This window comes from Mustela putorius, unplaced genomic scaffold, assembly GCF_011764305.1.
Source record: "Mustela putorius furo isolate JIRA1106 unplaced genomic scaffold, ASM1176430v1.1 tig00003845_pilon_pilon_pilon, whole genome shotgun sequence".
NCBI classification, from domain to species: Eukaryota; Metazoa; Chordata; class Mammalia; order Carnivora; family Mustelidae; genus Mustela; species Mustela putorius.
Genome location: NW_025421998.1, coordinates 43,650,105 through 43,665,579, shown reverse-complemented (window position 1 = coordinate 43,665,579; position 15,475 = coordinate 43,650,105). Strand labels below are relative to the sequence as shown.

General features: G+C 34.1%; 1 protein-coding gene across 10 annotated transcripts in view; it reads right to left on the bottom strand.

Moving 5' to 3' along the window:
• The window catches only part of PHF14 (PHD finger protein 14), a 209,710-nt gene that overhangs the window by 137,580 nt on the left and 56,655 nt on the right, over positions 1–15,475 (bottom strand). For all 10 annotated transcript variants that reach the window (XR_006601336.1, XM_045062741.1, XM_045062740.1 and 7 more), the window contains exons 8-13: positions 14,168–14,314; positions 13,255–13,525; positions 12,833–12,939; positions 11,119–11,214; positions 9,030–9,133; positions 6,954–7,085 (exon numbers count right to left, since the gene is read on the bottom strand). Coding sequence is in view for 9 of the 10 variants with exons in the window: in XM_045062741.1 (XP_044918676.1) it covers positions 6,954–7,085; positions 9,030–9,133; positions 11,119–11,214; positions 12,833–12,939; positions 13,255–13,525; positions 14,168–14,314 (857 nt within the window). In the remaining variant the exon portion in view is untranslated. The remainder of the gene's footprint in view (positions 1–6,953; positions 7,086–9,029; positions 9,134–11,118; positions 11,215–12,832; positions 12,940–13,254; positions 13,526–14,167; positions 14,315–15,475) is intronic.

Sequence of the window (15,475 nt, the reverse complement as noted above, 5' to 3'; positions counted from 1 at the left end):
CTTTTTCAACAATCTTATTAAATAATATCGTCTCTATCTTTTATGTATCATTTAAGATATGAAAAAGCATCTCTACTACATTAATCAGTACACAAGATCCTAAGAATAATAATCTAGGATATAGCTATGGCCTGTCCAATTCAATGGGATTAATGGGATAATATTTGGGGGTAAAAGTCATAATTATCCTTGATAATGTCAAAACACATACCTGGCTTCTTCTAATAGCCCACTAAGCTGCTATTTTATACATTTAATCCTGTGTATTTTTACTTAATATATTCTACTAAGGGAAGAGAATCCTATGTTTTATAATTCCCATGCAAAATATTAAAAATACTCTTAAGTAATCAAAATATTCAAATAATTAAAAAGGAATTTTTAAAGTACAAGTAATAAAAATTCATGTCATGATTTATGCAAAAGGGCAACCTTCTGACTGAAATGAAATATCAAGAGATTTTTCTCATTTGCTATACAATCTCCAACTCCTGAACCATATATTACAACTTGTTTTTTTGTTCAGAAGGGGGTTTAGAATTTTTCAATTACTAAAGAAAAATGATTTCATTGTATAATAATCCTAAGACAAGTACATGAATTCAGTTTATAAAAAATTTACTGTGTATGTTAGAGAAAAAACAGATTTTATGAATTCTTAACTGTAATAAATTGTGACACTTTCTCAAATATTATATATAATTCATGTTTTGCTTTTTTTTCCTTTACAAATTACTTCTTTCAGTCTTCAAAGATTGCATAGCATAGTCTGTTTTTTCCCTTATCTCTAAGATTTTTCCATGTTTTCCCCATTTTTAAAGGAAAATCTTCACGGGTGCCTACATAAAACTTCATTAGTGCAATATAAATCAAAACCACAATGAGATATCACTTCAAATCTGTTAGAATGGCTGTCATCAAAAAGATAAGAAATAACAAGTGCTGGAGAAGATACGGAAAAAAGGGAATGCTCATATACTGTTGGCAGGAATGTAAACTGGTATAGCCACTATGAAAACAAGCATGGAGGTTCTTCATAAAATTAAAAATAAGGCACTCCTGGGTGGCTCAGCTGGCTGGGCATCTGACTCTTGATTTTGGCTTGGGTCATGATCTCTGGGTCATGGGATTAGCTCTGAGTCAGGCTCCACACTCAGCAAAGAGTCTGCTTGGGATTCTCTCTATTCCTCTGCCCCTCGCCCCACCAGTCTGCTCTCTTGCTCTAAAATAAATCAATCTTTGAAAACAAAATAACTAAAAATGCAACTACTGTATGATCCAGCAATTCCACTTCTGCATGTATATCCAAAGGAAACAAAATCTCTATCTTGAAAAGATACCTACACTCTTATGTTCATGCACCATTATTTATAAGAGGAAAAACATGGAAATACCCTGTGTCCACTGATGAATGAATGGGTAAAGAAAATGTGGTAGAAATATATAATAGGATATTATTCAGCCATGAAAAAGAAGGAAACCCTAGCTATTTGCAACAGCATAGATGGACCTTGAGGGAATTATGCTAAGTAAGTCAAAAGCAAATATTGTATGATCTCGATTATATGTGGACTATTTTTTTAAGATTTTATTTATTTATTAAATAGAGAGAGATCACAAGTAGGCAAAGCAGCAGGCAGAGAGAGAGGGGGAAACAGGCTCCCCACTAAGCAGAGAGCCTGATGTGGGACTCAATCCCAGGACCCTAAGTTCATGACCTGAGCTGAAGGTAGAGGTTTAATCCACTGAGCCACCCAGGCGCCCCTTATGTGGACTATTTTTTTTTTTAAACCCACAAATTCATAAATAAAGAGTACCGACTGGTGGTTGCCAGAGGCTGGGGTCAGGGAGGTGGAGTTGGGGAGGAGATGCAAAGGGGTAAGGGTGGTCAAAAGGTAAAAACTTCCAGTTAAAACAAAAATATATACAAATAAAATAAATAAATAAATAATTCTTAAAAGGGGGCTGGTGCCTGGGTGCCTCAGTCTGTTAAGCATCTGACTTTCAATTTTAGTTTGGGTTACAATCTCAGGGTCATGAGATGGAGCCTCAAGATGGAGCCTGCTTAAGATTCTCTCTCTCTCCCCCGTGCCTCTCACCATACTCTCTCTCTAAATAAATAAATCAATAAATAAGTCCTGGGGATGTAATATACAACATGGTGACTATAGTTATTAATACTATATTGTATATTTGGAGAAATATTGTTTTTTTTAAGATTTTATTTCTTTAACTGAGAGAGCGCACACAAGCACATGCACATGAGTTGTGTTAGGAGAGGTAAGGGAGAGGCACAAGAAAGCAGACTCTACACCAAGTGTGGAGTCCTACACGAGGCTCCATCCTAGAACCCGGAGATCATGATCTGAACTGAAATCAAGAGTTGGCCAGCCACTTAACTGTTTAACCAACTGAGCCACCCGGGTGCCCCTAAGAGAATACATCTTAAGAGTCCTTATCATTAGGGGGAAAAAAAAACAACAAACATTTAACTGTGTATTACAATGGATGTTAACTAAGCTTACTGTGGTAATCATTTCACAATATATACATCAAATCATTATGCTGTACACCTAAAATTAAAGCAAGGTTATATGTCAATTATCTCTTGATAAAAAGAAAGAGTTAATGGAAGAAGGGAAGGATAAATTATTAAGAAAAATGGGGGAGAAACCTATAAATTATTAACTGAAGGGTCTGTGCTATAGATTTTCTTTTCTCTTAAAAGAATAAACAAAGGTATACCCAAAGAATAAAAGGATATAATAAATATTACTCAATTATCTGTCAAATAATACTCTCCAGAATATTCAGGGTTTGGTTTTTTGGTTTGTTTTTTTTTTTTCCAGAATATTCTTTAATTAGAAAAGGCAAGAAAACTTCTGATCAGACGGTGATAGAAACATAAGATTACTCTAAAAGAAGTATCTATGGGGCACTCAGTGGGTTAAGCCTCTGCCTTTGGCTCAGGTCATGATCTCAGGATCCTGCATTTGAGCCCTGCATTGGGCTCTCTGCTCAGCAGGGAGGCCAGTTTCCCTCCCCTCCCCCACCTGCTTTTGCCTACTTATGATCTCTGTCTGTCAAATAAATAAAATCTTAAAAAAAAAAAGAAATATTTATTATTTGAGCTACTCTAATAAATCAAACCCTTACTACTTCATTTATAGAGCTATCAGGCTTATCTGGGAAGAATATAAGGCAGTGTGCAACAATATATATTTAAAAAGGAACAAACCAAAATAATATAAACTAAGAGTAAGACAAAATAAATTTCAAACAATGGGAGTAAGTAAAAACAAAATGGAGCCTAGATCATACCTTCATTAGCCTCTTTATCCCTTGCCAAATTCCTCACCCAACTAGCATTCTCATCTGATTTGCCCACTCCTAACCCAACATAAAAAGTCACTGGGTTTTTCCCTCTCCTGATCCTGGACAGCTAAGCATTATTGGAGAAAGATCAATTAATCACACTTATTAAACCAATTCACAAACATTCTTTAGTATATAACCTCAGCAAGTCATCTGTGATTTTTTTTCCAACAAAACTATCGGAAACTATCTCCTATCTTCTTAAGCCACCATCATCATCCCAATTAATTGCTTTCCCTTTCCACAGACTGCTTCTATTTCACTGAAAAGTCAGAGCCTGTCTAATGTGAGCTTATTCAACTTTCCTACTTTTCATCAATAATTACCTCTGTATCTTTATTCTTTCCTGTCACATGTCTTAAATTAGTCCAAGATAAGCAGTGAACTGAACTATTGTGGTATGGACCAAACAGAAAGCATCCAGATCTCAAACAAGTAACTCCCAAAAGTAGTACAGGAGGTGCTTAGAACAGTCTGCCAAGCAGAATACGCTATTTGAGAAGGGAAGATTGCATAGTAATTTTGGCTAGCAGTGAACATAAGGGGTATATAGTAGAAAGGGTGTTACCAAATACACATAGCATAAAGACAAAAAAAGGAGTAATTAGTGACGTTCAAAAATGTGTACCAGTAGGATCTGTATAAATCTAAGCCAATAATGAGCCCAGTCATGAGATAAGGGTATAGGAACCCTTTCCGTAAGACAAAAGGACCTTTCTAGGACCTTTTTTCCTAAGAAAAAGACTAAGAACTAAATGAACCTAGGCAGAGGTTAGGCAGTAGTGTGCTAGTAAATTTCTAATGCCTAATTCTCTATGGGAAAAAGTCTTTATTTATAGCATTTGCTAATTTCTGTATCATGCATACTACTAAGCATGGTCAATTTCAAAATACCAATATGGCATCAGAGAATGCAGAATGGGTAAAAAATGTATAGTAGCATACCATTAGACAGTTTTTCTACCATACATATATAATAGACTTAGGCAAAGAGTAAAGGTAATAAAAAAATACTTGGGAAGTGAAATTGCTTTAATACTTATTATCTTTAATATAACTTCAAAATTAAACTGAAAATGTTAAAAAGCAAAAAGTACCTCTCACAACTGAGATACACTAAAGAAAAATATAATTCCATGAAACTTACTCTAAAACTAAAACACTCAATTAAGTGTTAAGCAAAACTAAGTTGACTTCAGAGGACAAAAGAAATTTGATTATTAAAAACTAGAAGAGGGGGCACCTGGGTGGCTCAGTGGGTTAAGCCGCTGCCTTCGGCTCAGGTCATGATCTCAGGGTCCTGGGATCGAGTCCCATATTGGGCTCTCTGCTCAGCAGGGAGACTGCTTCCCTCTCTCTCTCTCTCTGCCTGCCTCTCTACCTACTTGTGATCTCACTCTGTCAAATAATAAGTAAAATCTTTAAAATAAAACAACAACAACAAAAAAACTAGAAGATATAGAAGACTTCACTTTGCCATGGTATTAGCTTCTTCTATTTTAAAACACTGTAACCAATGCATAGGACCCTAAGTAGCTTTAGGTCTTTGGGGGAGACCTTTCCCTAAAACATTCCAGGCAAGGCAGTTTATGTGAAGTTCTTCCAGAAACTTACTGGAAACCAGAGCTCTGCAGGCAGAGCAGTATTAGAAAAGTTCATAACTGCACATCTCCAGGTCAAAGATCATGACTAGCACACTAGCCCTGGAGACTATCAAACAGGCTTTCAATTTATAAACATCCACTTATAGGGCATCTGGTTGGCACAGTTTTTTGGGAGTCTGACTCTTGGTTTTGGCTCAGGTTGTGATCTCAGGGTCATGGGATCAAGCCCCGCATCAGGCTCCATGCTCAGTGGAGTCTGCTTAAAGACTTTCTCTCCCTCTCCTTCTACCCTTTTCCCCTGCCATGTGCACAAGCGTGCTTGCTCGCTCGCTCTCTCTCTCAAATAGATAAATAAATCTTTTTTAAAAAGGCAAAAAAACACCACCCACTTAGGACAGTTATTAACACTGCTGGCATTCTAATAAGCCACAGCATTTTTTAATAAATTCTGGTTTCAAAAGCACAGATATAACATATATATATTTATGCCCTCCATTATACTTGAAAAGGGAGGACTAGTAGGACTCTCTCAAGACAAACTGATAAAGAACACTATGAGGGATGCCTGAGTGGCTCAGTCAGTTAAGCATCTGCCTTCAGCTCAGATCATGATCCCAGGGTCCTGGGACCAAGTCCTGCATCCAGCTCCTTGCTTAGTGGGGAGCATGCTTTTCTTTTTGCTTGCCACTCCCCCTGCTTGTGCACTCTCTCTCTGACAAATAAATAAATAAAATCTTAAAAAAAAAAAAAAGAACACTATGAAAAAGCATTCCTGTGAAAATGGTGAAAGAATGTAAGCTTCCCAGTAAAATAAACAGAGATGCTTTACAACATAAAACAATAAGGTTAAAAAACATGCTTACTGTGTTTGACAAACACACAACTTTTCATATAGATTAGCATTTAAGAACCTGGGGTCTACTCTTTTCTTAAAGTAAAAAGATCGGCACTTGGGTGGCTCAGTTGGTTAAGCATCTGCCTTCAGCTCAGGTCCTGATCCCAGGGTCCAGGGATTGGCAGGAAGCCTGCTTCTTCCTCCCCTCCCTGGTCATCCTCTCTCTTACTATCTTTGTCACTATCTCTGTCTCTCTCTCCAATAAATAGAAAATAAAAATAAAAGTAAATGTAGAAAGGCAATTTGCCTAAGAAGAATACTGAGATTTATTCCAAAACTTTCCGTGTTCTACATTCTTCCTATACAGAATCATCATATTAAAACTGATTTGTCTCTCCCTTGGACTAAAATTAAGGAAAGGATAAAATTCATCATACATAAGCTTTTATCAAATATCTGCAGTAATGTAATATACCTAAGTTAATGAAAAAAATTAAAAACATATGTCAAATGTTTCTAGATTGGTTGAACATAAATATAACTAGCACAAATGAAAAATACTAAAAGTAAAGCCTTGAGTGAAACTATTTAAAAATATTAAACCACAATAAAAGGATGAGTAAGGAGGCAAATTCCTGATAAATTCATTCAATTTCAAAATAAAAATAAAGCATTTCAGAAATTCGTATAATAAAGTAAAATACAACTAATACAGGAGAAAGAATTCATGCTTTAACCATTGCTAAGATACCATGATAGCTTCAATTAACTCAATATTCATTTGTCAAACAAACAGATACAGATTTATTTATATATTATAATAAATATTTATGACCAAAGTGTTCTTACCACAAAAAAAGACAATGGAAACTAAGTGAAGTGATGGATATGTCAGTTAGTTTCATTATGGTGATTACTTCACAATGCATACGTATATCAAATCATTAAGTTGTATATCTTAAATATATATAGTTTTTAATTGTCAATTATACTTAAAGTTGGAAACACATTTATAAAAAAATCAGTTAAAAAATTTGCTGAAAACTTTATTGTGAAGTAATACGATGTAACATCATCTTACACTGTTGAAACACAGAGAAAACCATTTCTAACATTAAAATCTCTTTCATTTTACTTACCAGTAACTGTTCTTAGTCTTTCTTGGCATCCTCGTAAGAGGAGGGTCCAGACATCCAAGGTGGTAATGAAGTTTACAGGTATCACACAATAAAAGAAGATGCTGATCGTGGTTCTTCTTACAAATTCCACAACTTTGAATAAAGGCAGCAAATAAAGGATTAGAATAGTAGTAATCTTAGTGAACAGCTATTCATAGCATATTTTTTTAATTTCAAAATTTCACCTTGATTAACTTAAAATTTCTTCTGTTAAAATCAAATGTCTTCTCATAACATACTTTTTTATAATGTCACTACTTATTACTTCAAAATATGTTTGAGACTATAGAAAAATAGCTGGATCTAATATAAATATTCCTCTAGAGTCAAACCTTTCAGAGAAAGGCATATATAAGATAGTATTCTCAACATCATCACCATCTCAATTTTAATTATCACTTAAACTCATTTAATATTAGCTTAGTTTTTCTCTAGAAAGGTAGCTATTAAACAAAAAACTTCCCAATTTTTTACTTCTCTAAAACTACCAAAGAAGTTAACTTACAAACAAACTTCAGTTTATTTCCTATCATTAATTACAAACTTTTCAAAGAGTCTTAAACATAAAAATAAGCTAAATTTATAAGTAAGACTCTTTCCAAAATCTGACTCTGAGTCTTAAAAATATACCAATTGATATTTATTGCAAAGAATGGGGCGTTTTACTATTGGTGTTAACTGTTACTTCGATTTTTGTTTTCAAGGAATTCAACTTCTCTTGTGCAAAACAGCAACATAACCACTTCTAGAGCACAAGCCCTTGACCTGAAAATCTAGGTCTTTTTTATACTGGGAACATAAAGAGTGAAGTTGAAAAGTTGAGAATCTATAAGAGCCATCCATCAACATACAGAAACAATGATATTTGAATTTTTAAATTATCCTAGAAAAAAAAATCATATAAATGTAACAACAACAACTAATATTTTATCTCAATGTTGCTCAGAGTCAAAAAGGAAAATCATGTAAAATACATTCTGGAACAAAAATGAATGCAGTGATAAGTCAGAAGCACTGTGTTATGTTTGATGGTTCCAAATGAACCAACTTTTTTTTAGAAAAGCTGGGCTGAGAATGTGCTAGTCTGCATACTGTACACTAAAACACTAGTCGGCTTTTCCCACATTTCAAGGAAGTCAACTGCTATTACCTACGGAGGAAGCCTCCAACCAAGAATGAAAAATAATTATGGAGATTGATGTTATTACTCCTGCTATTCTCAGAAGGGAAGAAGTTGTGGGGAGAATATTTATGTACTTATATAAGTATATATAGGAGTATATATAGGTATATATGTGAATATATACATTTGTATGTATATATACATACATGCACACATAAATACACTAGCATCTTCTAACTTTCCCCAGTTAATATGCTCAGTTACATTAAAAAAGTAAGATCCCAACCTATTCATATACGGAAGGAAGTCCAGGCTATGTAAAATTACTATAAATGGTGAACACTATAAACTACTGAGACAAGTAAAAAAAAAAAACACACTTATGTAAATAAAATTATTACAACTGAGCACAGAAAAAAATATAGACAGATTCAAATCCAGAAGTTTTCTTCATCATCCACCACTGTACAAAGGCAGGAATTGAGACTGTATATGATAACTATCACCACTTAAAAACACATGCAAAGCTCTAGAACTCATTTAAGTAAAATAAAATATAAATGTATATTTATATATCCTTTTAATTATTTAAGAAAATTATTATCTACATTATTTAAAGTCACTTTCCAATTCTCCAAAGAGGACTGACTATTCACTTCCACGGAACTTTTGGAGATACATCTCCACCTATTTAAAGGATATAAGTTACTTATCATTAAAAGAGAGCAAAAATCTCTTCTGTCATTCAACCTAAAAAGCATCTTTGATGAAAATATTCACAAAATGGACTTCAAATGCATTTAACATAAATTCTAGTATGGACATAATTCATTCAGAAATATCTGAAGCACCTTGTTATTAAAAGCACGAGTTTAAAAAAAAACACAATATTAACTTGTCATGTTATTACTTGCCTATAAAGTACTGCAGGAAGGATAGATGTCTTTTGTGCGCCTCCTTCTTTTTTACTTGGCTTTCTCTCCTTGGGTGCTCGCAAAATTGCCGGTATGTTCAACTTCTATTGATTTGAACAAATGCAGTTTATTTTGTTTTAAACAAAAAATATAAAGCAACATTCTCCTCTATTTGCCACTCAAGTCAACTAAATATGCTAGAATTGTGAGGGAGAAATGTTTTACCAGCTATTACACCAGCAAAAAAAAATTAAAATGAGTTTCTTTGGTTACTTCCATTAGAAACCTATAATTAGGGGCACCTGCATGGCTCAGTCATTAAGCATCTGCCTTTGGCTCAGGTCATGGTCCCAGGGTCCTGGGATCCAGCCCCACATCGGGCTCCCTGCTCTGCAGGAAGCCTACTTCTCCCTCTCTCACTGTGTCTCTCACTGTCAAATAAATAAATAAAATCTTTAAAAAAAAAGAAAAAGAAACCTATAATTACATACTTTGAATTTTCGCTGAAACACTAAAATACTATGAGAATTAAACTTCTACTTCAGCTTTGAAAAGTGAAAGACAAGGACAATCATTTAAGAGCTTAAAAAAAAAAAAACCTCACACAATATACTTGACAAGAAGAATATTGAAGCCGTTTATTTTCCTCAGCATCTCAGCTACATTGGTGCTCCATAGGTTAATTAGAAAAATTATCTTATTGGACCAAACTCTCCACAAAGTGAATGAGATTCTTTTTGGTCTTCTACTAATCTGTAGTATGCTGGCTTCTGAGACAGCAACCATCTATCAAAGTCATTTCTCAGTGGCCCGGTTGGGCCGGCATTTGTTCAACCAACTGTAAAAAAGTGTCATGCAAATGGTACAAATGAATTCTACTTCTGTGTATTTTACATTTACACAAGGAAATGTGTGAACTTCTGTTAAGAGTCATTTAATAAATGAAAATATCCTTTTATGGTAGATAATTTTTTACACTAAGTAAGAGATTCTTAAGAGACAGTCTTGCAAATCAAACCAAAAGATAATGCTAGCTTGGTAAATAAACTAATAATAGTCTTGTACTCAACATTAACTTCTCTAAATATCAAACACCAGAATCTCTCAAAAATCCATCAACAACCTATCAATAGAAATTTCAATTCACCAAAGGTGACTACTCATTCTCACCTCTTAAATTATGTTATTCATTTTAATATAAGCCACATACATCCTGTTCACAAAAGAAGCATCTTTATAGCTATCATAGCACAATACATATCAGTATTTATTATCTTCTAAAATATTAAGTCTACATGAACTGTATGATAAATTTGACCCTTCTTAAACCTCTGAAACAAGTACAATGAAAAATATCTCTTCGTTGATAAGCCTCCTTCACAAATAAGATTACTTTCATTGAAAAAGGACCACAATGAATCTAAAACATCTCTTTTAAAATAGAATTGAAATTACTTGAATGAATTTTTAATTTATGTGTTATACACACAGTACTAAAAAAAAAAACATTCAAAGAAACTACTATTTGGCAATGATTCTTCTTTTCAACACCAAGAATTTTAACAGGCTAAAAATGCTCAAGGATAAAATAATTTTTGTCATTATCCCAGTGATACTTACTGCAGGTAAAAACCCATCTCTTAGGCAGCTCAAAACTACATCAATATAAAAACGAATTTCTCTAGTTTGCCTTTTAAATTTTACACTTAAAAAGAAGGAACTAAATATAATAGAAGAACAGGATAGAAAAAAAAATGTGGCAAGGAGTCTAACTGTTAAATCAGAGATAAGAATTTGATAGGAGTAACTTATGCTTTTAATCTTAGCTTCATCTCAAACGACAGGTCAATTAGTTAGAGCCAATGAAAAAATTTCGTAAACAAGATAGCTGTTAAAACAACCAAATTAGGGTACAGGTTCTCAGTAGGAAGCTTTCAATGCTCTAGATGTATTTCAGGCATTATCTTACCACAGAGGATTAGTTGCCCCCAATCAAACAGAATTTTTTAGTTAGGAAAGTTGTATCAGAAATCTGATCTTTGAAAATAACAGAGTAAGAATGGGAGACAGCAATTGGAAAGAAACTAACCTGCCCTGTGATTCTGCCTAGTAAGGCCCATATTCCTTGCCCTTCGCTTCGAAGTTTTCCATTCAGATTCTGCAGTTCTTCTAAAGATTCACATAGCTACAATGTAAATAATCCAAATCAGTAAACGAATACAATATAATACAATACAATACAAAACATGGGGAAATTTAAATAATTTATCAACAAATGTCCAAGAGTATCTGTATTGCTAGTCTGTATTTTTAAACATATTTAAGTCACAATACCCTGAAGAGCAGGCTATCCAATTATTGAATAAGCAGTACCAATAAGATGTAAGCATTTTGTTTCATGTTAGCATTTTTTTTTATAATTTTTTATTTTTTATAAACATATTTTTATCCCCAGGGGTACAGGTCTGTGAATCACCAGGTTTACACACATCACAGCACTCACCAAAGCACAAACCCTCCCCAATGTCCATAATCCCACCCCCTTCTCCCAAACCCCCTCCCCCCAGCAACCCTCAGTTTGTTTTGTGAGATTAAGAGTCACTTATCAAGAAGATGTGGTATATATACACAATGGAATACTATGCAGCCATCATGTTAGCATTTTTACCGATAATAATACCTATATTTATCAAACCATTATAGTTTACTAAATAATTTCAAACACATTCTTCTAATTAATCCTTGAGTCTATGAAGATGCATTTTCACCATTTTTTCAATGAGAAAACTAAGGATCATAGGGTTTCTGTGACTTGACCAAGATAAAGAACTAGCAAGAATCCCCAGGTCTTCTGAATATAATCCCAGTACTCTTTTCTTTCACTACAGTGTGGCTGATATTGGAAACGTATCTCTTACTAATTTTTTATTGCTTAAAATGTTATCTAACAATAAGTCAACATCAGCTTTATATGCTTGTGTTACTTATTACCTAATATTTTAGCTACAACTTTCTTTTATAGGATATTTCTTTTGATCTCCCTCATCATTACAATGAAGATGTAGAATGGAAATTTAAATTGGGAGGTATTTTTCTTTTTTCTTTTTTTTTTTTTTTTAGATTTTATTTATTTATTTGACAGGCAGAGATCACAAGTAGGCAGAGAGGCAGGCTGAAAGAGAGAGAGGAAGAAGCAGGCTCCCTGCCGAGCAGAGAGCCTGATGTGGGACTCGATCCCAGGATCCTGGGATCATGACCTGACCCAAAGGTAGAGGCTTAATCCACTGAGCCACCCAGGCGCCCTGGGAGGTATTTTTCTTAAATCAAAAGTAACATTACAAAACAATTCAAGATAAAACTAGTGATTTAAAGGGAGTTTCTAAAAACTCTACAAACTTAGAAAAAGAAGTTCTATAGTACACTAGTTAGGAACAAGGGACGGAGACTGTTTGGCCTCAAATCCCAACTCTATGACTTGATTAGCTACATGAGTCTAGGCAAATAACTTCACCTCCCTAGGATTCAGTTTTCTTCTCTAAAAATGGGAGCCATAATTACAGCTCACATAAAACTGAGGTGAAAATTATATCAGTTAATGTATGTAACGTGCCCGAATTGTACATAGCACATAGGAAGTACTTAGTGTTATGGATGATAATGAAGCCAGTAAGAGTAGGAAGTGTGGAGAAGGGCCTAAACACTTCATAATAATTTCAAAATAAGACATAAATAGAAATTCTCTAAAATCACAAATGACATCATCAACAGGTCTATGATATTATGTTGTTTTGTAGCCAACTTACCTTATTATATTCCACATGAAGTTTTTCCTGTTCATTCTCTAATTTATCCTTTATATTCTTTTGTTCAGCCATATTTTCCTGAATTTGAATCATGCGCATATTTCTCTCTATTTAAATTAAATATCCAATTTTACTTTAGTAGAAAATAAAAACTGATATACAAAACACACACAACGGAAGAAGCTAGCCATAAAGATGATCACATGGATAATTTTACATTGTTTACAATACTTTAACCCTATTCACAAACACAGGGACTCAGCATTTTACAACAACCTACAACTTATTAGGAAAATAAATATGCTTTTTATTTAATATATGTAGCATGGCTAATGAATTTCTAAAAATTGACAGTATAACAAATATTTCTAATAGCAAATTGTTCTCATTGACAATGTGCATATATCAGTGTCTATACTGACCAAAGTAATAATTCACAAAATCAGCAGTGAGAGCAGGTTGCTTATGCTTTCTCCTTCCGTCCACACTAGAACTAGTATCTGAATTGTCCACTGGAAAGATATCAGTACTGATCCCCATTAGCTCTGCTTTCCGCATCAGCTTACGAATGGCTGAAGCACTGCTAGTGAGTGGTCTGGGCAATTTTTCCCTTGGAACCCAGGCCTGAGGTCTGGTAGATCGAGCTAGTTCTGCTTTGGCACGATACTGCTGAAGCCGGGCATTGATTCTTGCCTATAAAAGAAATGCATACAAATTTTAAAAGATACTAAAATGTAACATATTCCCTCTGATTTCTACTTGCATGCTTAGAGAAAGTACAGAATTTCTCATATCAAGGCAAGTTATACCTATCCACAGTTATTAAGATACACTGTATTATTCTTGGGTTACAATAAAGTAGTTCTACTCCTAGTAATTATTCTAGGACCTAATCTATGATCAGATTTGTCAGAACTAATTTGATTAAACAGAAATTTCTCTTTTCAGTAACTGCAAGTCTCTATAAATTCATCTTAATTTACCTAGAAATACATTTTAAAAGATAGGCAAACCGATCAGATCCTTTACATAAATAACAATGGATCAGACTGAAAAAAGATATGGTCAACATACTGCACTGATAGAATAATTTCCTCTAAGTCACATTTTTCAAAGTATTTGGAAATGCGCTTCATAAAAGGCTGCTCTGTTGACTAGATGAGGAGTACTCATCAGCTACAAACTACACTCACCATATACCTTAATTACAATCCACTTCCTAGGTAACTAACCACATTTCATAAATATATTTCACATGTCGCCGGCACACACATATGAGAGCTTGAAATCCATAACCTTGAAAGAAAAAACATGATTTTGGCATGAATCCCATACCTGTGCTTCTGGTGACAGTTGCTTCTCCCTCTCTTGCAAAGACATTTTACAATAGGATTGTAGAGCCAAATAGTTTTTTCTCTTCCATTTTCTGTCTAACCTATCTGCATGCTGCTTACAATAAGCAAAAAATGGATCTGCTATATCCTATACAAAAAAAAACAGAAGGGCGGAGGGAACATTTTTACTACAAAGGATCATAAACAACCTAACATAAGAGTGAATATATCTTTTTTGAAGAACTTCCTACAGTGTTGATATTTCTAAGACAAATTATAAAAGTAATTTTTGCCCATAATGATAAAAATTGCTACTTTTGAAACTTAATCTTATATATAACTTCAAATTAACAACCACTTTTTTCTTTTAAGGGCCTTGTAGATTTAAAAAATACTGTAATCAAATCTTATGTATTATATTTAGTTAAACTTGTATACCTAAAAAATAAACACTGTTTAAAACAAGTAGGATTTTAATAATCTTAGGCATTATTAAATATTAAATTTATGCATACACAGATTAATATTACAAGACAATATAACCAAAAAATACAGGGCTAGCCAACACACATAAGTGGAGCATTTTTAACTGGCTAGCAATGAATGCATGGACATATTCTACCCAGGACAAAAATGATTAAGAAAGCCAGGCCCTGTCAAATGAACACATTAGGTATCACCTTTAACTCTTTATATAACTCTAAAACCTCAAATGGAAAACAGAGCTCTCTCACAACCATCCTTCATGATACTAACCTAACGCATTACTCTTTACAAAGAGTAGGGAAGGAAGGAAGGAAGCAGGGGGAGGAGAGGGAAGGGAAGGAATTTACTCCGTAAAAAACAAAAATAATTTGTAAATAACCAAAACATGTAAACTGCATTGTAACTGCCAACAAAATAACAGCGAGTTCATTCTTTAGATCTGGACTAAGGAGGAGAAATAAAGATATGTTCTCCATATAGTTTTTTTTTGTTTTTTTTTTTTTTTTTTTTTTTAAAGATTTTATTTATTTGACAGAGAGAAAGATCACAAGTAGGCAGAGAGGCAGGCAAAGAGAGAGGGGGAAGGCAGGCTCCCCGCTGAGCAGACAGCCCGATGCAGGGCTCGATCTCAGGACCCTGAGATCATGACCCGAGTCGAAGGCAGAGGCCCAACCCACTGAGCCACCCAGGCGCCCCCTCCATATAGTTTTTATAGAAGCTATGTTAAAAGGGTGTCTTACTAAGGTGGGGTTTTACAATCCAAAGAGAAATCATGACACTAAAAAAGAAGCAAAGGAATAAGAACAGAATGGGACATAACAAC